Below are 27,799 nucleotides of genomic sequence, written 5' to 3'. Positions count from 1 at the left end.
TGAGTGGAGTCTCACTGTGATAATAGGGCAAATTTTAACTAACGATGGAAACATTACACCAGTTCATTAGCCTGAGGATGATACTCTGTCAACGTCCTCTATTTGAGCTTGGAAATTTCGATAAGTTATTGAATAGCTTAGATTCAAATTGACTGCCGGACTGGTTGATATTTTAACAAGCGTATTAATAATGGTGGTCCAGTTCTGAATGAAAAATCTGGCCACCGTTTTTTCCTGCTACCGGGAACCTCGGTAACCCGATTACGCCTGCAAAGAAAAAGTTGAGGCTATAAGAACGCAGTAAAAGATCTGACGAATCAACATAAAGGTGTTCAAAATGTGAGTTCGTTTGTGAGGAAATTCCGTTGGGTGAACTTGTCTGACGGCCATCCATAGATTGTAGGCACGCCGAACACTTTGTGATCCACCTATGTAAATCTTTTTGTAAGTTTGGGCATAAATATTCAGTAATTAACACTTTGATATTAGCTTTCACTCCAGAATGAGACAAAGTACAAAAGTTCTTGATCATTAATTTTCTCATATTTCTGGTAACTAAGGGTAAAGATATGACTCCGATCGTGTCACAATAGGATAAAAGACCATAAATAGGTTATGGCGGCTGATTTAGTATGAGCCTGGAGTGTTTACTGAAAGTAGATAGTGCGGTTCACCGTCGTTTTTCTGGATGTCCCCCGAATCTTCAAAACTTTTGGTGCACCGCTTAATTAGACTCATTCCTGAAATGCATCAAGCACCTACCACTCCATTGTCCCTACTTTTGACATATCGTATGCCACTGGTGAAATGTGATATAAAGTCAAGCTGTCGTATCTATTGGTACAAGTATTTGTGTGTTTAAATTTTCGGTGAATTAAGCAATAATTTGTGAAGAGGTTTCTTGGTGGCCCAGTGCATTGCGTGTGGTGGAAGAAATGCAATCCCTTCGAGGGACCCCTCACAGTCCTACTTGCGATCTGTGCTAAACGAGGCAATGAGGTGTTCGGGACTTGCTGTCTCACTCAGTATTAGGTGTACCTCAATTGTACCTCAGAGTGTTTAGGTCCAAGCCGAAAATAAAATACAGTGTAATCAATCATCAGGGATCGCCAAAACAAGAAGTTAAAGATATGTCGAGCAGATTTACTAGGTAGTTACGTGTTTCAATCACTGTTAAAAAAAAGACTGTTCAAATAATTTGTTGGTTGGGGTTATCTTAAATAGCACGAGTAAATATCATTCATACTTTGATTGGTCAACCTCACTGGATTTCAGTCCCAACCACGAGCTATAGTGTCAAACAGGACGCTAGTTACAACCAATCGCAAATATAGAAACGATAGCTCCAAGGAATGAAATGTCAATGCAATCAAACCAAACCAGCTGTATAGAAACCTCTGCTCCAATAATAGTTTGTATGGTCCTTGCTTCGAAACTGCCTCACCCATGATCCTATCACCAAGCAAAACTGGAATATGATATTATATGAGAGACGGTGAAATGTCACCCAGTTTATCTCTTTGAAAAAGTCTATGGATTCTCTGGCAGTATGATAATTACAGACTGACCATTATTTAACATCCAATATTGATCAGCCATCGTAACGTGTTGGGACTGGAAGCTAGGTAATCAATTCACTGTTTGTTGCGCAACAAGGATAGGAAATGGAGCTCATAGTATAACGATTGAAACGCACAAAGACTTTATCGTTCAGCGAAGAAAAACAGTAAATGTAATGCTTGCGTAAAATAAGAAGGTAAATATTCTGTCTATGATGTAATTCAACTAGGTGATCTTTAGCTTACGCTTAACCTCCTAACTTTGGCTTCTACAGCGTTACTATCTATGTATTTCGTACAACTTCACTTTTTACACCACATTTATAGCAGGTGTGGTCATTCTATATCACTGTTATGGTAATCTGTCGGTGTTACCAAAGCAACATCAGTCGGTAAGACTTTCCACATACCGTTTACCCACAAGTATGTGCATGTTCTCATTATATATAGTCTCGTGTGTTTCGATTCGGCATTGCATACATCTAGTACTCAAACCTCAACTATAATGGCCTATAGGACTAGAGAAATGGTAAGTAGCACGTAAATGCGAACAAGGGACGTTTTATTACTCCTCATGTAAAGTGAAATAGTCAGATTTCTAATTTACATGATTTGATTGACTATTTATGGGGAGCTTATCCAGAATCTGAGAACTGGTTATGGGTTTTATAAGTCGATAATAATGTAATAGTGGTAGTAGAGCTCAAATTATCCGTAAATGTCTTATTATTTGGAGTAGTATGTTTATTAGTAATTCGTACTCTTCTAATTATGAATGGACCATTATTCAAGCCAGGCGATTCAAATTACAAGTGCAGTGATGTACAAAGTAGCCCTGACTGAACATCAACATTACAAATCTTTTATCTATCTAGTGTTTAAGCTGACAATTATACACAAAATTTATTGAGCATTTGAATTTTTCAATAATTGAAGTGTCGACAAAACAGTAAAACTAGTTTAAATAATGCCAGAGTTTATGAGTGAATAGACCTCTACAGCAAATAGCTTTCTAGGAACAAAACGAGAAAGTCAACCATGTTAACACTGATGTACACCTAAAGCTTAGTGTGATCGATTATTCCCTCACAAGATGCTCGAAGACATATGATGAGTGATGATTTCCACATCTTCCAGATAACCAACTTATCAGTCACACTTTCATATGATACCATAGACGATCAACTGCTCTATTTCTCTGACTATGATAATTTATTCTTCACTTTTCTTCAAAGCCCCTTATTCGAAAATATTTTCAATAATTTTTAATTAATAAATCCGAATCAATGCATTTTGAAAAGTTAAATTGAGCATGATCCTAGAAAGTACCTGGACTGTTGTTTCTAATCGAACTCATGAGATCAATGGAAAATTCATAACCCGTCAATGTTTCCTACTGGAAAAGCTTCGAACAGCACAAAATTTTTTAACTGGTTTTGCAGCACGTCTAGTATTCCGTACTCATGGAGTGTTTGAACAGTCCGAAAAGTCACGATATCACTTGTTTTGTACTTGAATAAACGTGTGTCATTTTCTCGGTCACTGATTTTTTAAATGCTGCAATGAAATATTACTTCATATTCGCGAACCAAGAAAATCAGAATATATGCAGTAACAATAGTTTTACAGTCCCTGGCAGATTAAAAGTTTTCTTAACTCTGTTATCACTTTTTCACATGAAAGAAATAGCTGTTGGTGATCACTGCTCGTCATGTGCATCCGCCAAGGACTAAACATTGACCCCAACTAGTTCCTCATATTATCATTCATTCTTATTTATGTTTATTTTGACTAATGCTCGGATTATAGTTGCTTACTTTACACAGATACATAATAAAATCGTCACATCCTGTAAATTTTATGTGTTGAAAACAACTGTCGTTAACATACATCCCCGAATATGTAGACGAAAAATGCCATATCCTACTCCGCGACAAGTTTTGAAGTTCTAGCTTCCTGACTCACCCAATAAATCAATTCCATGTGCAAATAACCGGAACACTATGCATCCTTAACGCACCCGCTCTAAAAATCTAATTCAAATATTGTATTACATCTGGTAAACATCACAGAAAATGTAGAAAGATTGGCTGCATTGCTTTCCTTACCTTAGGTATCATCATAGGATATCTCTGATGGCATATCGGGACCGCAAAATGGTGTGGCTACTTTCTCATCACCTCATTGTAAGTTGTGTTTGTATGTAACCAGACGTGACATGTAGTAATAACTGTAGAGATGAATAGGGGAAAGACTGGCCAGTATTATCAACATCATTGAGAACTTGGATTGGATTTAAAAAGTCAACGAAACAGAAGAATCTCATCAGGTTCGATATGAGGAAGAAGAAATTGCATGGAAGTGGCCCCAAAGAGCTTGAGGTAATATGAAATAATGTCTCCAGCACCGAATCAAGCTCTTAAAAAATACGGTAAGTTGGGCTTTGAATTCCAGACTCGGCTTAGGCCAATATTCTACATTTTAATTGACTACTGCTATGCATGTAGTCACCTTTCAATCGACCCTAAAACCGGGTATTTTACGTCAAAGTTGTCGTAGATATCCGGAGTTTCATATGTATTGTAGTTCGACAACACTTTACCAGCAACACCTATAATTGAATCACACCCACCCAGTGAAATCAAAAGTCAGAAGCGAAGAGGTTGGAAGATATATTTGATAGGTTATTAATATATCGAGGAGTGACTGATCTAAAATTAGGTTAGTGATCGCAGGAGAAGTTGGGCACGGTGTTTCCATTCGTGATCTGGTGCGGATGCATGACCGAGCGCCTTCACCTAGGTGAGTCCATTGAAACAAATGTGATCAGCATCCAACGTCGAACACTTGTAGAGATATTAATTTTGGGGATTTATTTACTGCTACAGTATTTATCCGTTACATCTTTTAACTGATAGATATCAAACCAGTCAAATCGGAAATCGGAACTAAATGAGTTCAAAGGCATGAATTGGAAGTTTTAGATGTGTCGAAAGGCGTTTGATCTAAGTTTGTTAGCAGTTTTAAAGTATAAGTAGTATAACGTATCAACTTGTTATCTGGTATGGATGCTCGACCAAGCACCTTCAGCTAGTGTTCTCAGAAAAACTAACTAGGCCAGGATCAACATTGATGACTTAAAGAACTATTTATTTTGGGGATTTCTTTGCCACTTCAGCTAATATCACTGTCAAATACTGATGGTACGATTTCTTATGGATCTCAATAACCAGGAACCGGATATCGTCGTATGTTTGATACTATACTTCAAGTTTCGAAAATCAAGGGTTAGACGTCTTAGTCTAGTTATTTTAGTCATACTTGAGTTCGAAAGGAATAACTTCCCAAATGAACATGTAATATTTAAATATTTAAATAACATTGCATATAAGAAAGATTAAGTGATTAGTCATCTATTGCCAGTAATGAAGGATCTAAATCTCACTTGCAATTCTGTGGGTATTTTGAAGTACTTTCGCTACAGTTTCGTAATGTCTTCATGAACTAGTTAGTTATGGAGTGTAAGGCATCAGTCAATGGGTTCCGAAAAACACTGTCACATGCAGTTGATCACTGTGGCCCCACAGCGAAACGCATTTCTTTAAAGGCGATTTCTGGTAGGCAGTTGTACGTGTATATTACCTTCAGATGTTAAAGGACTTCCTTCGGCTTCACAAATATTCCAAGACTCATGCTTGAAGCTTCAAAAAGCGACAAAGGCAGTTTTTCTCAGTGAGCCTGTCGAATCCACGCTTGAGGAGCTATACAGGGTTAGTAACTTATACTAAATGATTGTTTTTCTGAAGAATGTCGAGGATATATGTGCACAAAAAATGATTATGGAATTGTACTCAAGCCTGAAGGTTATATTCAGTGAATATGTAGCTGGACTACAACCTCAGTTTTTAAAATATCCTTTTCTTGCTGATGTGTTTTTGTCATTTCCCTTCTTTTGTCTATTTACCTTGACGTTTCAATTTCACAGTAGGTTTCCAACTCAGCGCAGTGGCACAGTGTTGGGGATTATACTGTAAAAAAATGGTTTGTTCACTCGTATTGCCCTTACGGATTTTAGCTTCTCATCAGGAATATATTTCTTTTTATGGATAGACAACTTCTTCAGCTAAATCCACAGAACTTACAAATATGGTGAGTCGGCTGTGTAGTTTTGTTTATACATGATAAAAATTCGCTATGAGTCTGTAGATTATATTTAATAGCTCGCTGGCGCTGTCTATTTTCCCCAGTTCTCTGAAAGTTTTAGTCTAAACCATCATAATTCCTAGGTATTTGCCTTTTTAGGGAATATTTCAATAGCTGCCATTTAACTTACGTACAATGTCATATCACATTTCAAAGCATTTCTTATGTCCACTCCATTTATTGGGAGTAAAATAATATTCACCAGTCATGTGGCTTGGTTCCTTCAAACCTACAGCGTCACATTTCATGTGTATTTCCTGCTTATGACTCAACTGATTGGTGTTAATCAACAAGGTCGTATGTTATCAGAAGCTAGTGGCATTCCCCAAGTAAATCAAATGTATAGATAACTATGTTTGAGACGTATTGAATAGGTTCGATTTGCTTTTGTAAACTTGCATCACTTATTGCGTTAGCGAGATATCCGTATCCCAACCAAAAGACTAGTTCACAGCTCAACAGTTCGTTCTGCTCAACTTTATGAATGTGAAACATGACCATCAAGAATAGAGGATATCTGAAAGTACTTCATCAACTGAGGTTTGTCAGACGTGTTACGTATTCACAATCACTTCCTACCTCTACGGGTAATGTTTCCTGATGTAGGAGTGGGGTGGAACAAAGCAAGGGGGGCAACACCAAAACGTTAGCATCAGTTCATGAAGTCGTTGAGAACTGAACCGAGCCATCTTAATAGATGTATACTATCTTGTTCGGATCCGGGTGATTATTGTAACAAATGGCTAGACACTCTGGATGACATGGCTAAAAATCGTTTGCGATGATACAGGTGCATTCATTCTTTGTCTTCCCTCAAATTCTAAGATTCTAAATTCCTCATAACGTTTTCGTCTTTATTTCATTAATTTGTGTCTTCTTTTTGAAACCGTATCTTCGATGCCTAGTTTTTCGTATTAACACCCATACTATTACTATCTTTCCTATCCTGAGATTCGGCCTTACGGTTTCATCTCTTTGTGTACGGGGTATGACGGTTTAAACTAATGTGCATAAATACCGGGTTCTACGTTGTGGCTGACTGACTGCAAAATACATTTCCTCTTGATGCAGTTAAATAGAAGTTATGGTTTTTGTGAGTTTCGATGTCCAGACAATCTATGAAAACGACTCATTTCAGTATAGATAGCTAGCAATCACCAGTTTTTGGACATTTAATCCGTATTTAAGGTATTGGTAAGCGTGTTAACGAAAAGAAAGTGGCATTGACATCTTGCATCCTCTGTGAAGGTAAATGGGTAATATTGCTGATCTCTGTGTGGTCCTGAACCAAGTCAGTAAATCACTTCAACCAAATGTATCCCTATTTCCAGTTCCTCATCCTGATAGCCTGTTCTTTTACGTAGAGTTTTTACGAAGTGGTGGTCTTCATTATTTATTTCCATCTTTCGGTTCAGAATTCTTCAGCTTCGTTTTGTTCTGAGACTCGCTTATGGTGCGAAAATATAGACAAATTTATTTGGTTATGTGCTAATGTTTTCAAATTACAGTTTAAATGTTTCATTTGGTTCCTGCTCTCGCAGTTAACTACATAAACTAGTTCAATCAGTTACTGACGAAGTAGCAATATATTGTCAGTCTTACCAATGTAAAAAAGCTCAATTAAGCAGGACACTTTGAATGTATGCTACGTATTGTACTTAATGATCCCAACCAATCACTAAAATTGATACAGGCTATCATATTATGGGTTGTGGTCGGTTAAAAGGTGAACCTACCATTCAAACTATAAGATTTTCGGTTTTAGAATAATGATAAAAATAAGGGCAAACTACTTTCGGTTTGCATCGATAAAGTACCTAGTGCGATTTTTGCGGTAGCATTGATTGTTATAAAACGATGAGCTATGGAAAACTGACAAAACGTCGTCACTAACTAACCTCCTGGTAACTATGGAGTGCTTTATTTTGATATATCGTTGTTGAATGATACCTTGAGTAAAATATAGGGCTATAGTGGTTATCTTGAAGCTAGCGAAATCAAAGCTTTGAGCAGAATAACATGAATTAATTTTATTTCGTAAGGTTCTCATCAGCTTACAATCTATATTTAAAAGAAAATCGAAATTATAGCAATGTTCATTTATTTATTTAAACACATAAATATTGGTACAAAGAAGCACCAGATAAATATGCGCCTCACAAATCTCATTCGATTTTTGTGAGGACTGTGATACTGCCCAGGTGCCCAGACTGAAGCAGGTGGTTTTCCTAGGGGGCCACACCCGGAGCCTTTGGCCTAAAGGTCTAGTCCACAAGGCAGTGGAGCATCGTGAGGAGATGCAGTCCCATGGTAGCCGGTGACCAACGATTGGTTCATACGCCATTTGTTCCCTCAGGATACTGGAGCCCATGTGCACCACTGGTTTGGAATCAGGGTTTTCCAACTCCCCTAGGTGGACTTTCCATGTCCACCGACCCGGTTAAAGCGCCAGACATTCGCTTTTCATCCTCTCAATTTCGTAAACAACAGTGATGCCACGAGAAGGCAGTGAGTAGGACTTCCCCGGCAGAGGCTATATATTCGCGTGGCCATGAGAGAGCATTTCGAGAGGGAGAGCGGACTCTCCCCACTCTCGGCCGTACCAGGGCATTTGGGGGCAAAGTGCCCACATCATGAAGCCTCGCCGAGATGGGAAGTGTATCATCATGATGAAGTAGTGAGACTGAAGATATGTAATGCCGTACGTAAAGATGTTTGGCTTCAATTTGATCACATTGTGTCGTTAAATCGGTGTAGCGCTGGATAGTTCACTTGGTTCGTGTTCTAGCAGATATCTTCATGGTTAACATTGAAAAGACCAAGCTTGAAGAAGCGATTTATAAAATGGTTTGTCATACAACAGGGAATGTAAAGACTGCCTAAAATAAACCACAGTCGTCATAAAATCTATTTTCATTGAACTTGGATTCAAGACTGTCCATGTTGCAGTGAAAATAAACAATAAATACCACACTGACCATAACCTTCTACAGCCAGGATGACTGTCCTTTATAAAACTATTCCTTTACTCCAATCAAAGATCAGTAAATGCTCCTTTCATGTTACCCTCAACTACGTATACAAATATACATGTACCTGCCAAAGCAGTCATATTTACAAGGCAAGGAAGAGCCTACATATGATTCCAAGAACATATCCCAAAAAGTCTCAGGTCAAAGAGGTTTAAAGGCTTTCAGCAATGTTGTTATTAAACATCTGTGTGACATAAGTTGTTAGGCTGATAAACTAAAATTTTTCAGCACCCACCGACAGTCAAATTCCATTGTCTTCAAATTCACAGAAGCCATAACTATCAAACGCCTCAAACTAGACTTATATATTCCCAAGGAAAGAGTTGCAGATTTTCCCTTTCCATAGTAGTTTTATCGTCAGCTTGTTACATCATTTCTGCAATTTTCCCTCTTATTTTAACAGCATCACTTCCGAATTCATAACTTTATTTTTAACTGAATGATCTCAACTCGTGTTATTTTTAATTGCTATTAATTAATGTTCAGCTTCTTCATCATATGATCAGTTCATTATTTCATTTCTATGTTCTCTTGTTATTATGTCTGGTGATCCAGAATCTTTCACGCATTGTTTACAACACTATACGTCTTCAATCTTACTACTCCACCATGATGATACACTTCCATTTCTACTATTATAAGGATGTAAACCTTACCGTAGTTTTGATTTTCGAAATATATAAGTTGTTAGCTGATGGGAAGCTTATGAAATAAAATTAATTCATGTTATTTTGCTCAAATCTTCGACTTTGTTCTCTTTAAGATAGTGTAGAGAACTAAATGTATGAAATTATGGAAGTCAGTTACCTTTGAGTTTTCTCTACAATTTTTTCATAACCTTAATATAATAGTCGATATTTCTTCTTTTGCTCCATTTATTTCTATTGGTCTTAATATTTGTAGTCGGTATTGCTTTGTTACGGGTACCATGTTAGTTTCATTTATCGGTGTATTACTTTTTATGCTACTTAATTCCTGCTAATCGTTATTCCTGTCAGGTTAAAGTTAAGCTTTGAGTCTACATCAGTTTTATCACAGTCATCATTGTTACGAAAGGTTCTTTCGGTTGATCCAATTAACTTGATAAACTCATATTTTTAAATCCCCGTACTGGGAAATAAATTTTTGGCTACTTCAGCAGTAAATTAAGATCTTAGACACTGTAACTATTGTTAAGTCGTGTAAGAAATTGTCGGTTATTTTGCTCCGTGGATATCTAACTCCCTTGTTATCAGGGTTCGACGCCTTAATAGGAATTTCGAATTTTTAAGAATTCTCTTTGTATGGTGTGCACTTCATTCAAATAGATAACTTACTGTATAAGCTATTAACAAGACTTGAATACTCATTTACTAACATCGACACAGTAAGCTATTAGTAGGTGATCCTTCCTCTTGATGAGTTATCATTTAGGAGAATATTTCATTTTCTGCTTATTGAAGGGAAGTATTTAGACTTACAGTTCGTAACTTCACATGTTTAATCACCTTAAATGTTCAGTATAGACAACTTTTAATTGTCATATCCAATATTTGGAGACTTGCTTGCGCTAATTTTTGAGTGTGTAATGTCATTTTTCTGTTTCATCCGCTCGTAAATTTACTAATATATATTCGTACATTTTGAATTTATTAAAAACTGCATAAAATGGCCGTTTATGTAATTAAATTTATTTTATTAAACGTAGTTAGGAGTTTTAGTTGTTTGTAATAATCATTGCTTCCTTTGTTTTTTTTTTATTAATTTTTGCAAAGGGATCTAGCTCTTAAGTTGTTCCGAGAAGATGTTATTACTCAGGAGAAAGTTCAGTCCCGTTTGATGTGCCAAATACTGGATGAAATACATAAAGAACGATGTGGAGAAGCTATTGATCGGCAACTTTTACGTACTGTCATCAGAATGCTGGTGGATTTAAAAGTAAGTTTGAATTATTTAAGCTTTACTGTCTACACTGTGACAGGAATTGCTGTATACGACTCTGTTGCTTACGGTCTTAATAAAAATACATTATAGACCCACGTTCTTCTATAGGGTCTGTCGATTTAATGTAAAAGAACCTTGAACTGAATTCCTTGACCACACATACTCATTTTCTAAAACAATTTATATTTGTCATTTACGGAGTGAAAAGAATACATGGTGCTAAGGCTGAATCAAGTTCCATTATTATCCAGAATGTTTTAAGTTGGCCGGATACAATCAGTAACAGAGTTTTATGGGAGTGAACAAATCAGCTTCCAGCTGAAGAGGAAATTAGGAAAAGAAGCTGCAGGTGGATAGGACATACACTACAGAAATCATCAAGCTATATAACGAGGCAAGTGCCAACTTGGAATCCTGAAGGGAAACGGAAAAGAGGAAAACCAAGGAACACATTGCGTCGGGAATAGGAAGCAGACATCAAATGAATGAATTGCAACTGAAAACTGAAAAGAATTGTCGAGGACAGAGTCCGGTGGGCGGCCTATGCTCCTCCACGAGGGGTAACAGGTGTAAGTTATTAAGCGTTGAACTTAAAACTGTATCTATAACTTGCGAGAAACTGATGCCTTATCCACACTAACTGGATGGTGGATACAAATAATTTTCACCTCTAGTCATTTGTGCTGGTTAGATTTTATTGATTATATTTGTGATCTAGCTACCGAGCTCACGTCGTGATGCTCTTCAATCCTACTTTTCTGAAGTTAATATACGTTCAAGCTTTAACCAACTCTTAGATATTTAACTGGTAAAAATGAGATTTTATTTTTGTGAGCTGGTTGTGATGACCTTGGACAAATCATATGATGAACAATCATAAATAAAGAGTATGTGATTTGCTAGTTTCATGAGTCGTCACGGCTGACTGCTTTATTGTCGCTTCTCTCTAATTCATTGACATCATGTTTTTGATTAATTAACTGTACCGATATTTATTTTATTTATTTATTTTAACACATAAATATTGGTACAAAGGGGCACCAGATATATATGCGCCACACAAAACAGTGAAAATGGGAAAAGGGGGTCAGGTGCATATAAGAAAAAGGAAGAAAGAAAAAAAAACAAGGAACAACAAGAACCACAGAGTGTATGTTAGTGTAATAATAAGAGTAATAATGTGGGAAACAGAAATGTACAACCAGAAGAATTCTTTCGGTTATGGAAGGTATGACCGCTCTTTATGAAGAAAGTAAAAGGATGTTACAGCAGGATCGCCACTAGCTTCTATTCTGAGCCATATCTAATAACGTCTCTTGCCACTGTGTTGCACCATCTCTCGGACCCCATCCAGGGAGTCGTAAAGGACCAACAGAAGCCAGCTCTTTGCAGCTTTCTTTCATACCATGGCACTATGTCATACACTGACCATCTCTCCGCTTTTTCCAACTAGTCCCAGCATCGGTAAATAATGCACGACGCGGAATTCTCTGGGACGACATTCGTAGAACGTGTCCAAGCCACCGAAGTCGATGTTTCAAGATAGTGACAGTAATTAGATTATCGTCTCTGCGCCCGAAAACACGATACCGAACCTCTGCATTACTAACATGGTGTTGCTACTGAATGTCAGCAATCCTTCGGAGACAACGATGGTCGAACACAGAGTCGTCCAACATCCTCAACTCGGAGAGGCCAGGTTTCACAGGCATAAAGCAAAACTGCTCTCACCGACGTATTGGAGATCCGACATTTTGCAGCCATATTAAAATCACGAAGGCGCCAAAGTTGGCTTAGATTGGCATAAGCCGCTCTGGCTTTCACCATACGTGAATCGATCTCATCACTCACGCCACCACCAGCACTTATATAGCTTCCTAGATACACGAACTTCTCAACTACTTCAATCTGCTCACCATCCAGGGTGAGTACAGGATTAGAATCCTGCCAGTCTTGTAGGAGTACTTTGCACTTGGAGGGTGCAAAGCACATGCCGTACCTGCGGACACTGATTGCCAACCGATTAAGTGCGGATTGCATGCCTTGGGCGTTATCGCACAGTAAGACAATATCATCCGCATACTCGAGGTCGAGAAGTCGTTCTCCAGGCAGCAGATCCACATCGCCATTACTTACATCCATCAGAGCTGTTTCCAGGATGTCATCGATGGCAAAGTTGAAGAGGAATGGTGAGATTGGGCAACCCTGTCTAACCTCATTCCTTGGATGGAACAATGGTGAGAGGTGGTTGTATGCCATCACTCTGCCTGACGTGTTTGTATACAGGGCCTTTAAGATGTTAATAAACTTCTCAGGCACACCCTTCTCCAATAGACAATCCCAGAGAACAGTCCTGTCCAACGAATCGAAGGCAGCCCTGATATCAAGAAACACTACGATTGTTGGCCTGCGATAAGTATGACGGTGTTCTAACATTTGGCGGAGGGTGAAGATATGATCAATGCATCCTTGACCAGAGCAAAAACCAGCCTGCTCCTCGCGAGTCAATCTTTCTCGGGTTTTGAACAATCTACGAAGAATGACAGAAGCCAATAGTTTGGACGCAATCGGAAGTAGACATCCCACGATATTTGTTACAGGAACGTGAACCCTTTTTTAAGATAGGAACAACTATCGACTCATTCCATGACGTTGGAACACTCTCTAGCTCCCAAACTTTTGTAAACAATTCAGTCAATTCCTTAGCCAGAAAGTCTCCACCATCTTTAAAAAGAGCCGGGGATAAGTCATCTTGGCCCGAGATCTCTAGCGTTTCAAGAGTGGGAGTTCCTTACGGACTTCTGCCCCATTTGGTGAATCATTCGTCACCGGCTATGGAGGGCAGGACAAACTGGTTGATGTTTCCGGAGCAGCAGGCCAGCTGAACTGCCCTTCAAAGAATTCTGCCTATCGTCCAAGATATCGATAGATGTTAGTGATTGGCATCCCATCATCTTCACAGATTGTTTCACTCACACCAGACGTCTTGCTACCAGTGGCTCGGATGAGTTGGAAGAGCTTCCAGCAGTTACCAGATACAACTGTTGCTTCCAGATCATTAGCACGCTCCGACCACCAGGCTTCTCGGTCCTTACGCAAGCTTTGCCCAATTTCGTTGCGCATCGTTAGGAGATGCAGTCCCATGGTAGCCGGTGACCAACAATTGGTTCATACGCCATTTGTTCCCTCAGGGTACTGGAACCCATGTGCACCACTGGTTTAGAATCAGGGTTTTCCAACTTCCCTAGGTGAACTCGCCGTGTCCACCAGCCCAGTTAGAGCGCTGGACACTCGCTTTTCGTCCTTTCAATTTCGTATACAACACCCCTGCTACGAGGAGGCAGTGAGTAGGACTTCCTTGGCAGAGGTTGTATACGCGTGGCCGTGTGAGAGCATTTCAAGAGGGAGGGCGGCCCTTCTCCACTGTCGGCTAATGAGAAGCACCGTTATCAGTGGCGTAAAACCATTTAGCAACATGCTTCATCTAAGATTATAAGTTGTTAACTACTTCATTTCAAGGTATTACATTTTTTCTATTTTCTCCGTAAAACCTAGATCCGGTTCTTTTTTTAAAGTTCCTTTTAACCGTAAACTTAGTTCATTGTATGATTCTGTTGTCTAACAACATTATAAATAAATAAAGAAAGCCTTACCATACATCCTACTTGGACTATCTATCCTAGCCACCTAATCTGATGTTATTTACAATTCACACTTATTACCTTACAAATTGAACTCTATCCTTTCTCACCATGAAAGTCGCACAATTTTCATCCTTAACGGTGCACATATACATACAAATTTTACATACATGTCGCTTATGAATCACCTTTACCGAAATGACATGACATTGATCTATTCAGACCGGTTTTTGATTGATCACATAACATTCTTACTGTTCCGTTGTACTATTTGAACTCAGACTAAGTTTAATTTGGTTATTTATTCTCTGAAGAAGTGGCTTGCACTGAGTCCCGAAACGTCAGGAAATCTAATTTTTCTACTCACTGGGATATTACAAATATATTATTTATTTATAACAAACTACCCAATGCTCAATTTATTCGAAATTATCAAATCAAAACTTGGTAATGATATCTATCTGGCAACATTACTTTCCGTGGTCGACAAGAATTGATTCACTTTGAACGTTAGAGCAGTCATCATTATTCTCAACGTGTTGTTCGTTTATAGTAGCACCATGAACTAAATGCTACTGTTAAGTGTAAAATATCCTTTCTATAGGGTAAAATAGTTGGCAAGATTGTGAACCTGCAGCAACACAAGAGATTACCTGGATACTGGTCAACCTGGTATTAAGTTGTAGAAGGAGAAGGGAGGCGGGATTACTCCCTTCTTGTTTTGTTCTCGGTTTATTTTCATTCAGTTTATTTTAGTATTTTTCAGTTTTTGTCTTTTAGTGGCCTGATATCCATCTCCAGTTAGATCGTATGAATGTTTGTTATTGAAATATACATGTCACCAATCCTCGTATATAATCATCGACTTAACTCGCGTTAGTATATAACGGAATAAGTTGGATACGAGAATGAAGTTTTGAATACTTATATTTTGTACAATCGTTGATCAGAACAGACAATCAGAGGGATGGAGCAAAGAGAAGAGAGTGAAGCGAAATGACACGCGGTGGATAAGGAATGTGAGCCAATTCGATTTAATCAAGCGTTAATCGATTTTAATAGCCGAACAAAAGTAAGTTACAGGCATGTGATGAGTAAGGTAAGAAATACACACACATGGACTTACATAAAAAAAGCAGTCAAGGTTGATAAGCGAATAATTAACAAGGTCAAAATGTAGCCTGAGAAGAATGATTACTTTGTCTAGAAGCTAGAATAAGCTATTTGGGCTTGACATAGAACCAACCACTACAGTCTATGCATTGATTTAAAGTTTAGTATCATAAAACATTAGAGTAGTATTCAACGCTCTATGTCAAGATATTTTTCTGTAAACCTGATTACGTCTCACAGAACTAACTGGACCGCTATGTCAGTCAATTCGTGTATATTTTCTTTCTTTCTTCGTACCATTTTAACATATTTCTGAAAATTTCATTGTGACCAACTTTTGATGTAAATTGACAAGACTAAATGTGCTGTTATGGGAAAGTTATAATGCTCAACTAAATTGTGGTAGATATTCGAGTAGAAAACAAGATATTTTCGGAAAAATAATTCATTATTTATGATATTTCGATCTATCTACTTTTAGCCGTACCCTTTTTTATTTCTTTGCCTAGCTCTATGATTCAATATTTCTTGCGGAATTTCTTTGTAAAAGTCAACAACTCTACGCTTATGAAGCAGATACTTTATCTAGACAACTCAGCGTTCCTGAATATTTGCTACATGTGGACAAAAGGATCATTGAGGAAGAAGATAGACTTGTTGTATATTTAGATGCTAATTCAACTCGTAGTTTGCTTATATCAACTCTGGTTTCGGAATTATTAACTCGTCCATTAGACTATCTACTGGATAACGGCTTAGTCAATCCACTGAAAACAAAACAAACTTCCCAATTATCTTTATTGTTTTCTTTAGTTTCACGAGTTCCCAATGGTATCGAAAAATTGCGGATACATTTCCGTAATTATATCACACAAATGGGTCGTGAAATGGTGGAAAATCCAACACACGATCCTGAAAAAGATCGCAATATGATTCAAAATTTATTAGATTCACGGGATTTTCTTTCGGAAATTACTGTATCGTGCTTTTCAAATGATCCCAGTTTCATGCGTGTTTTACAAGAAGCCTATGAAGAGTTTATCAATCAACGTCCGAACAAACCGGCTGAGTTTCTAGCTAAATATCTTGATTCTCATCTTAGATCTGGAAATAAAGCACAAACGGAAGAAGAATTGGACAAGTTAATGGATAAGGTAAACATATTATCGTTTTTGTCGTGAAATATTTTACATTTAATGTGTCATGACTGATTTAACTATTATTGCTGATATTTCTTCAAATAACTATCTATTGACTAAATATTTTAGTAGTAGCACGATTCTAATTTACTTGACCCTTATGATTATTTTATTGGTCGATTTCTTAACATGTTATTAAATGTTGAAATTCTGTTCCAAATACTCGAATCTGAACAGTTGAGTTTCACTGTTTACATTTGCAGAACTAATATGCTCTAGATTGTAGTGAATAAGTGGTATACATAATGAGTAATTATCTTGTTTCTATCATCAACGAGCTTCTATATCAACTAATTATCCGAATTATTGGTGTTTGACTAAACGTCTTTCTTTATCTGCGAATTCAAGTGTCAGATAAGTGGTTTACCCCATTTAATAAAACTCTTGCTTGAGCCTAGGTTTTTTAAAGCTATTTTTCCAACTGATTTCATTTTACTCTAAAGATATTCTACTTAAACATATGGCTAAATGTAAATGCCACTGAATGCTTTTCAAATCTGTCGATTTCTTGATAAATCTTTATGTTCTATGGCTCTTCAAATATCAAGTGACAAAATCGTCAACCAGAATACTGACTTCTATGACCTCATCCCTGTGCTAAACCGGTAATACGTTAACCAACACGAGAAGCCTTGAGTCAACTCTGAATCCTTATTGGTCCTCTGCATATTAGCTTCTCGCCTACCCCAGCCCAGCTCGATCGGTTCCCAACCCAAATATCGGCCTTCGCTGTACGAATTGTATATGTATATACAAGCAAACCATCACACCATAAAATGAAAAATAATTATTATACGAAATCAAGCTAAAAGTGGCTGTGAGTATAGGAGACTAACTAATGGATTGCGAATAAATTCAGAATGGTAAATCGTATAACAGTAGCTTATAATAAAAAGGAATATGAATATACATGTAATCTGGTTACTTCATAATCATCCAATACGAATATATGTAATAATTCTCCATAAATGATTCCTAGCAGTTACCGTTGACTTATTTTTCGTTCGGATATAACAGTTATATTGAAGATATAATTAATATTTTATACTTACATATTCATAGTAATAATGTCAGTTTACTGCAGAAAAGTTTTTAACACATTTCTATATTTTGATACCAGGCTATGATTCTGTTTCGTTTCATCGATGGGAAAGATATATTTGAAGCATTTTATACCAAAGAATTAGCAAAACGTCTTCTTTTGAATAAAAGTGCATCAGTTGATGCAGAAAAAGCTATGCTATCAAAACTTAAACAAGGTAAGAATTCAGGATCTGGCTGCTCGCTTGAAATGTTATTATTATCTTGTTTCTGATGAGAAATATTTCGAAACTATGTTTTAATTAATGTAAGCGTCCATTTTTGTAAGTAGATTGATATGTTCACCGTACACATTTATTTATAATTGGTTACTTGGTAGTAACTAAATTGGTACTTCAGGTTTTGGTGCTGAAATTACTTTTTGTAATAAGAAATCTTATGTCGATATTATGGTGTATTGTGTATTTGTTGTTGAATGTTTCGGAATTGATTCCATCTTTATTATATACTCACAAATATCATTGGTTATCATCCCTACATTCATTCTGTGGAGTTGTTAGTCGCAGTGCCCCAAAACATAAATGGGATTGGAAACACACTAAGTACACTTGTATATGTTAGCCAGGATATAATTATGAGTTTTATTGCAAGACTTTGAAATTACTTAAATTACTTCTCCGAAGAGTTGTCAACCAAATAGTTGTTTATTTATTCTCTGCTGAATTATTCCATTCTTCTGATACTGATAGGGTTTTACTTCCTTGGACAGTAAATGTGGGCACTTTATACCCTTTCTTAGCCTCGGTTATTCCAAAAATAAAATCTTAGGTAGACGATTTATTGAAAACATCGAAGGAGATTAGGTTGCCAAAACCTATTGTATATAGTTTTTTTTACAACCTCATTTGTAGTCAGACATTAGAACTACTTGTTAAAACAGAGAATCAGTGATGAAGATTCCCTTTGGCTGTAGTAAAAATAATATAAATCTAGCTAAGAATGGGTAAGAAATATTCAATTCGAAGTTACTAGAGATCTAGGTATAAACTACTAAGTATTGTAAACGCTTTCAGGGCATCAAAATATTTCTAGAAGGGATAGATATTCGCTTTTGCAATCGTTGTTTATTTGGTTGTGATCAGCTGATTTCGTGCCGTCTGAGTTGTTAATCTTGATTACGTATTTTTAAGCATTTGATTTATTTCGTACAGTATTCGACTGAAATAGAGGTGATCTCAAGAAATATCACTTCAGAAAAGTACATCTCTTTATTTTGTATTATTAGTGTTCAGAGGTTTTACAGTTATACTCATTTTTTTCTATTCGTGGTTCTTTAAAAATATTTATAGAATGTGGACCAAATTATACACGCAAAATGGAAACAATGTTTCAGGACATTGAGTTAAGCAAGCAGTTAAGTAAAAATTTCCGTTTATCTTTACCTGATACTTATGCAATCGAATTAAGCGTAAATGTGATTTGTCCAGCATCTTGGCCACCGTATCCACAGACAACAGCCAATTATCCCCCTGAAGTGAGTATTATCCGTGAAAAATATTTTTTTTAACCTAACTGATTGCCCTGTACTTCCCTTGTCAATACTATCTGAAGTTAGACAAAACAAAGGACTATACTATTGTGAGTCATTTCACAGTAGCATAAAGAAAGTGGGTGGGAAAGTGTTAAAAAGGCGAGAAATAATAAGGATGTATGAAAAAAGGAATAGGAGTCAACTAAAAATATATGATATACTTGTAAAATAATTTAATACATCTGATTCATTATGGACAAGTTAACCGTTATTTGTAGGCCAACAGACTATTAGCACTGGACATTTTCAACCACTATTGAAGTCCATAAACGAATTTCGTTCTGTAATCGTGAAATAACTGGCATACATTTTTTAGTATAAATGCCCAGTTCCAGATAAAACATTCACCAAAAAATCTGCATAATGAGGATGTCTAAAATAATCAATCCTGTTTCAATGACATATCACCTTAGCAATAGTAAACGCCGATACGTTACTTACCTCATATTATAAGATAGATAAAACTCGTATGGTTCACCCATTTACATAACTGATTGATGCTTACGTACTGTTAAACTAGACTAGATGAAGTTCAGTCTAGTATGATTGTAAAGTGTGATGAGTTTTTCATTATCTTCCTCCTTATCATCATAATCATATTTAAAATAACGGGCATTTGATACTTAATATTCTTTAATTGTTTTGCGTACTTAATGATTTGGATTTATGATTGATCCACTTAAGCCTGAGACACTTCTACTCACCATTGTAGCAAACGGTTGTTTTTCTTCTCTTCATACATTAATATTGTGTAATATTGAGACTGATTCAAAGTTCCCATCAGTGATTTATATTCATTTAAATATTTATTATGGTAGTTTGGATTATTTTATTTCAATTTTCTACAACTTGTCTATTGTTTCAGATGGTGGCTCTTCGAGAGGAATTTACGCGCTTCTATTTATCTCATCACCAAGGTCGAAAGCTGATATATGAACCGTCTTTAGGGACTTGTGTTGTTAAAGCTAAATTTCCTACGGTAAGTCTTGATCATGAAAGCTAAGTAGGTCGTGCGTAATCGAATATAAACATGTAGTTCAAATATTGAAAGTTTATCATGAAATAATTTTGTATCTGAAAAACATTGTGTGTAAAGATTACTGTTTAAATAGTCATATACAAGCTGCTGAATTGTTTATTGTAGAGGATATGAGACCAGTCACAATCATCATTTTAAGCTATAAGCGTTGATTATAATTTTTATTTATGGATTTTGTTTAAAACGTTTGTTTTTATTTAAGTCTAAAATCTGCTTTACGCGATGTTCGCAACTTTTACATACACACTAGTTGGTCACTTTATGGTGATCATTTTCATATTATCTAATCTTTAGTTTTAATTTTATCACATCGACTAAGTTCTAGTGCGTACACTAGTTTAAGAGACTAGTCACCTGGTACGGCCGAGAGTGGGGAGAGTCAGCTCTCCCTCTCGAAACGCTCTCACATGGCTACGCGTATACAGCCGCTGCCAGGGAAATCGTGCTCACTGACTTTTGCGGTGGGGGTGTTGTTTACGAGATTGAGAGGACGGTAATTATTATTATTATCATTATTATTTTTTTGATGGCTTTATTCAATATTATATTTTTGGTACAATATAGAATTCTCAGCGCAAAGTATTTCAACAAGTTTCCTTTTCTTATTTCTTAACCGATCCTTGCGATAAATATTGAGTGATCGCCAGTTAAATGTTAGCAGTTCAAAAATCGGCATGTGAATAATGTATATTCTTTTCGATGCATATTACCAGCAACCACGATGTCTCTGGTTGGGCTGTTTTGTAACTTGTTTAGCGAAACGTAAACTTTTCACAAACGCACGTGAATAGGTTATGCAATTAATAGGTATAATGTGTTAAAAGAAATAAGAAAACAGATAACTTGACGAAATATCCAGATGGTAGGAACAACTATCCCAGATATTCAAGCAGGCCGCGAATGTCCGGCGTTTTAACCGGGTTGATGAATACGGATGGTCCATCTAGGGGAGCTGGAAAATCATGATGCCAAACCAGTGGTGCACATGGGCTCGAGGATCCTAAGGAAACAAATGGTGTATAAACATTTTGTTGGTTATCGGCTACTACAGGACCTCATCTTACGTTGCTCCACTGTCTTGTGGATCAGATCTCTAGGTCAAGGGCTCCGGGTGTGACCGCCTAAGTAAACCACCTTTGATTTGGGTATCCGGGCGGTATCTCAGCCCTCATACAAATGGAATGATATATGTGACGCATGTCTATTTGGTGCCTCCTTGCACCAATGTTTATATGTTTACATAAATAAATAAAATATCACTGTACACTGTTTAACGTTAGGTAGATATTTGATAACTCTCGTGTGTACAGATAATGTTGTTATATAAGAGATTGTAGAATTATCAAGTGAATTTACTTGTTCAGGTGTGGATAATTCAGTTAAACAAATCATATTTTCAACCGTCTCACATTCATCTGACAATTTTTTATTCTAATTTCAGTGTATTTTATCATCGTTGACTAACATATTTTTAAATTGTAGTATGCTAGTCATCATGTTCGGTTTCCAATTCATTGGAACATTACATACACGTGGTATGAATGTTATCCACTATTTTAAGTTTGATATTTTTCTACTGCATTAAAAGCAACTATTTATTTATTAGACATAAAAGTAATACTGTTTTCGTCTACCTTCTTACCTCAATGGGTAATGTCTTCTGGTGTAGGAGTGAGCTGGAAGAAAGCTAGGGGCGGCCAAACCAGAACATAGCATCAGTTGATGAAGTCACTGACATCTGGACTTAGCCATGTTAGTAGGTACAGACTACCTGGTTGGGGTCCGGGTGACTCTCGTGACCAATGGTTAGACACTTTGAATGACATGGCTCACAATCGTTTGCGATGTTACAAGTGCAGTTGTTATTTATCTTCCTTGAAATCCTGAGATTTTAAATTCATCATAACTATTTTGTTTCCATTTCATTAATTCGTGTTTTATTTTCAAAGCCGTATCTTCAATGCTTAGCTTTTCGTATTACCACCCATACTATTACTATTTTTCCTATTCTGAGATTTGGCCTTACGGTTTCAACTCTTTGTGCTAACGGGTTATGGCAACTTAAACCAGTGTAAATACGTACAGGTTCTACGTCGTGACTGACTAACTGACTACGTTTATTAGTCTCAGTGCATAGCGAAATTGTTATGGTTTTATTCTTTAGTTTTCATCCTGATTTCTTCCTATTGTCTAGACACCAAATCTTCGTAAAGAATTACAAGTATCTGAACTACAAGCTTTAGTGTTATTACAATTCAATCAATCAGATAATGCTCCTATTACTTATACAACGATAGCTGAAAATACTGGTATCGAAGAAAAAGAATTAAAACGAACATTACTTTCATTAGCTGCCGGTAAAGGACAACGTGTGTTGAAAAAAACTCCTGGTGTAAGTAAACTATTTTCTGTTGGTACTTTTTTGTACTTTAATGGTTTTAACTTGGAATATGTCTGCATATTTAATCGTCTTGTATATAGTCACGAATTTCACACACTTTAATGGCATAAATAACTGCGATGAACGGATTCGAATGTAGGTTCATAGTGATCCAGAAGCAGTTTTTTTCTCCTTTTTATAATAAATGTTTCATTCCTTCCTGTCTTACTATTTCTTTACATATCTCTCAATACCTTCAGGGCACTAAAATTTAACATTTTAAACAAAGAACTAACAGTGATGGGCTAACCTAAACGAATACGTTATTGTTCTATCACATCATGTTGGTTTGTTTATAGTTGGACACATTCGGATCATTGTTTTGTTTTCTGTAAAAATTATAATATAGTGATTAAAATATTTGATTTTCAACTACCTACCCTATGATTTCAATCTTAGTCTTCACTCAAGGACATCTGGGCAGCTAAGTGTTATCATTAACTTCCAAACAGTTGTAACTAGTATTTTGAAGTAGGATTATTTTAATTTGACTCCTCTTATTTGTAATCTGTATGTGTTTTCCTCTTTTCCTTTTTACTGTAGAATTTAGAGATTGAAAACAATCATCAGTTTATTTTCAATACCGAATTTCATCATCGACTTACGCGTATCAAATTCAATCAGGTTCAACTAAAAGAAACTGTAAGATTTTGTTCACTCGTTCTTCATATCAATTTCTTTGAAACGATTTAACATCGATCTTAGTGTTAATCACATATTAGTGTGTTGCTAAGATATTTAATGTAATGGTTAATCTGACAAACGGATTATCACAGTATTCAGTAGTGTTATAAAAATCATCACCGATGCATTCACATGACCTTGTAGAAATTTTATTGGAAAGTAGGGAATTCAGCTAAGTTTCAAGTGTTACCTATAACCTTCTATAAAGCTTAGAAATAATTTCTAGCTTGTTTAAAGTAAACTCAATGATCGAAATTTGGTAAATAAAAAGTAATCTTGGTCGTCTAGCTTCAATGGACTCATGCTTTCAACTATGAAAATACTAAATCTCCACAAAACCCCTTCTGATTATAATCATATGCTCACTAGTGATTGACTTCAAGAGATAATTCTTAGGGTTCTCGTGAGAAGCAGTGACCAGTGGAGTTCAAACCTCGTCTGTTGTGAGATAGGAACTCACTAAAGACAGTTGGTGAACGGTTGCTCAACTTCGTGGATTGGTTGAAGTTAGACACTAACACCATCGGATGCCGGCTCAGTGGTCTATCGGTTAAGTGCTCTGGCGCGAGGCTGGTAGGTCCTGGGTGTGGATGTCGCGAGGCCAGGACGTGGATGCGCACTACTGAGAAGTCCCACAATAGGACGAAGCGGCCGTCCAGTGCTCCCAGGTTTTCCATGGTGGTTTAGCTTCAATGGACTCATGTTTTTAACTATCAATTGTTTACTGTTAATTCATAGTTTGGACTGTTTACGATTTCTAACTGGTTAATGACTTATTTGATCTGGTTATGCTGTAACGTTAAATTGTTATTAATCTCGTTCGTTTAATCGATACAAATATAGTGTTTGTCAGGTTGATAACATTGTAATTCGTACTAAATGCTCAAGTACCATTTATATCATGTGAAAAAGTAATTATGGATAGTTAACTCTATTCCCTGTGACTAGATAGTGTCAAATGTTCACTCATTTGATTATGAGATCAAGCTGAGTAATGTAATTAGCTATCCTCAATTTCGCAGTGTATACTGTGGGCCTGGAAACTTATATGAATCGTTAATCACACTGTCTGTATCAAAAGCTTCGTCACTGAAGAACAGTAGTCATTCAAACAGAACGTAAATTAATTATGCGGTGCATCGATATTTTAGACGTAATAAGAATATTTTTCATCACAAAAAATTCATATCTATATTTTCGTTTACTAAGTTAGTATTTCAATTTCAATATAAATGTAAGTTGTTTAGCTTAATCTTAGTACATTTCATCAGTAATTTGAGTTTCAACAATCCATGAGATAGTATATCTTCAAAATATGAACGTATACATTCTTTTATTTTAGGAACAAGAACAAGTAGCTACTGAAGAACGGGTGTTTGCTGATCGCGTTGCTCATGTAGATTGTTGTATTGTACGAATTATGAAAACGCGCAAAACTATTGACCATAATTCATTATTATCAGAAGTCTACAAGCAATTACAGTTTCCACTTAAAGTAAGTGTCATTTAAATTTATTATTTTCAATTGTATGAGCTTTTATAAAACCTTTTGTCTACCTTTGTCAGTAACACTGATTGCCCAATATACGAAAAGTCCTACGAAGACATCCATTGAATATATGTAATCTAAGTATATTCGTCACACTTGGTGGTTATGTCTCACAAATGTGAATTATCACAATGACCAACTTCTCAATAAATTTAGACTTTTTAAAAATAGATATTTAAATATCTCAACTTATCATGGGTTTTGTAGACTAGGAAATATCAGATGAAAGTCTCTTATGAACCCTTTGATACGTCGTTTAATTATTTTATATTATTATTTAAACACATAAATATTGGTACAAGGAAGCACCAGATACATACGCGTCTCACAAATCTCATTTGATTTGTGTGAGGACTGTGATACTGCCCAGGTGCCCAGACTGAAGCAGGTGGTTTTCTTAGGGGGCCACACCCTGAGCCTTTGGCCTAAAGGTCTAGTCCACAAGGCAGTGGAGCATCGTGAGGAGATGCAGTCCCATGGTAGCCGGTGATCAACGATTGGTTCATACGCCATTTGTTCCCTCAGGATACTGGAGCCCATGTGCGCCATTGATTTGGAATCAGGGTTTTCCAACTCCCCTAGGTGGACTTTCTGTGTCCACCGACCCGGTTAAAGCGCCGGACATTCGGTTTTCGTCCTTTCAATTTTGTAAACAACAGTGATGCCACGAGAAGGCAGTGAGTAGGACTTCCCCGGCAGAGGCTATATATTCGCGTGGCCATGAGAGAGCATTTCGAGAGGGAGAGCGGACTCTCCCCACTCTCGGCCGTACCAGGGCATTTGGGGCGGATAAATCTTTCGCCTTTTACGTCGTCTAATACTGACCCGTGATTGGCCATTGAGCAAAGAAAAACAGTCTGCTCTGTGTGTAGACTGCCGTATGCTTCAGTGTTGTGTAAGAGATTAATTTCTATTCTAGACTCAGTGTGTGTGTGTGTTAGGGTTTGTACCAGTAAACTGTTATCTGGTTTTATGTTTTTGCTCGTAAATTCTGTAGCTCTGTATCGATCGAGTATGTAGTATAGTGATCGTATCATCTCATATCCCAATCATATTACAGTGTGCAGATGTCCCAAGCTACCAGTTACAGCTTTAAAATGGTTTCACTTCAGCGACTTGTAAATGAACAAAAATTAGAGAATATTTAAGTATGAATTTTATAAACTTGACTTAGTTACTAAATTAATCAGTATGAATGCGAATCCTTTTCCAAATTACGCATTAATATATAATGGATCATGAATTATTCGGCAGTAACTTCCAACTGCATTGTAATTGTCCTACCTTGTTACTATTGATCGATACCACGACTGAGTATTTTTTCTTTCTATGAACTGCTTTTTATTATGTACTTTCGATTTATATCTCTAGAACCAAATATTTATAACGAATGGTCGGGGTTTTGTGAGATCTAGTTTTCTGCTTCTTGAGATATGGGTTCTCTATCTTGTGTGGGTTGTGTTTTTCAAGGATCAGTAACACTTAATGGCTTTTGATAGAATAACAGTGATAAAGGCTATAGTGGGATACAGTTTTGACTATTATCTTCCTGTAACTAATACATGTGCAAATAACATCCTTTTACTTGATTTTTCAAAATCACACTTCATAGTTAGCTTACCTTGGATACTTTTTTAATACTTATTTTTTTCCATTTGCATATATGTAGGCAAGTGACGTGAAGAAACGTATTGAAAATTTAATTGAACGAGATTATATGAAAAGAGATTCCAGTAACGCTGCCACTTATCATTATGTGTCCTAGGTAAACGTCACTCATTTACTTTGGGGAAACTGTTGCTTTTTTTTCCAAAAATGAAGATGTATATGACAGTCCTGTTATTGTTTCAAGTTAACGTTGCTGATGCACTGCATTTCAGGCAGTTGTGTGAGTTAAACTATGAAAAGACTTCTTGCTACCTTTCTTCTTTTGTACAGCAGATTCTGTTAAACCATTTAATCTTCACTTTTTAAAAACTAGTAATGATGTATCATGTTTGTGTCATTGTCCTTTGTGTGTGTGTTTGTTCTTTAAAAAACTATTGATCTTTTCAACTACTTTTGCTCATACTTTTCGGTTGACAAACTACTAGCATTTTACTGAATGTTATAGAGATGGAAAAAGTCTGTTTCGACCAGGCAACTCATCTATATTTCATGTTTCTTTTCCCACTACTGCTATCTTCATCCAGACTGGGTTACAAATAATAAAAAGGCTGATTGAGAAAACCGTGTTATCAAATATTTTTCGATTTCATGTTTACCAATGGGAATAGTACTTTACAGTTCATCCCCTATCATTATACGTATCACTGTATTAAATGCTAGACGTAATGAAAGTTGTCTACATAGGTTACAGACTTCTATTTAAACAGTTCCTGTTTTGTGAAAGGTAATGGGACTGCTCCATTGACAAACGTGCAATGTAATAAATAACAGCCGAATGTTTGGTGATATTGTATATGTGCATCTGGTAATTGCTGATTTTGTATTACTTGATTTAAGTATAGTAAATCAGTTTACACGTAGTTACATGTTCTCGTATAAGTCGTATTCATATATGTTCTGCGGAATTGTGATAGTCTCATTGCATCACAAGTCATTTCACGTACGTCGTCTTAATTTCGTTTTCTATTTACCTATATGCAATACGAGTCGGTGAATATCTTAACGTTCTCCAGTCTCCACGAACTTCACTATAGTTCTTTAAATAATTTGTGTTTACTAATTCAGCTATTAAACTATTACCTAAACGAACGTTCACACGACTGTCAGCATGTATAAC

The 27,799-nt window shown here is 36.5% G+C and overlaps 1 protein-coding gene across 2 annotated transcripts; it reads left to right on the top strand.

The window, feature by feature from the left end:
* Nucleotides 1–5,028: 5,028 nt before the first annotated feature.
* Smp_082850.1 (putative cullin) lies at nt 5,029–27,243 on the top strand (the record flags this gene model as incomplete). 2 transcript variants are annotated; one of them, XM_018795848.1, is made up of 14 exons in its annotated part: nt 5,046–5,176; nt 5,208–5,329; nt 5,366–5,469; nt 5,543–5,600; nt 5,635–5,708; nt 10,549–10,711; nt 15,981–16,625; nt 17,791–17,929; nt 19,061–19,245; nt 20,168–20,281; nt 22,536–22,733; nt 23,325–23,423; nt 24,808–24,960; nt 26,684–26,779. In XM_018795848.1, the coding sequence occupies exons 1-14, from the start codon at nt 5,074–5,076 to the stop codon at nt 26,777–26,779; spliced, it is 2,253 nt and encodes a 750-aa protein (XP_018650120.1). In that variant the 5' UTR covers nt 5,046–5,073. The 2 variants fall into 2 exon arrangements, with proteins under 2 accessions (XP_018650119.1, XP_018650120.1); XM_018795849.1 differs by having other exon boundaries at nt 5,029–5,176; nt 5,366–5,600; nt 26,684–27,243.
* Between the last annotated feature and the right edge of the window lie 556 nt (nt 27,244–27,799).

The sequence above is a fragment of the Schistosoma mansoni genome, chromosome 2 (genome assembly GCF_000237925.1).
Source record: "Schistosoma mansoni strain Puerto Rico chromosome 2, complete genome".
Lineage (NCBI taxonomy): Eukaryota > Metazoa > Platyhelminthes > Trematoda > Strigeidida > Schistosomatidae > Schistosoma > Schistosoma mansoni.
This window is presented reverse-complemented; position numbering and strand designations above follow the sequence as displayed.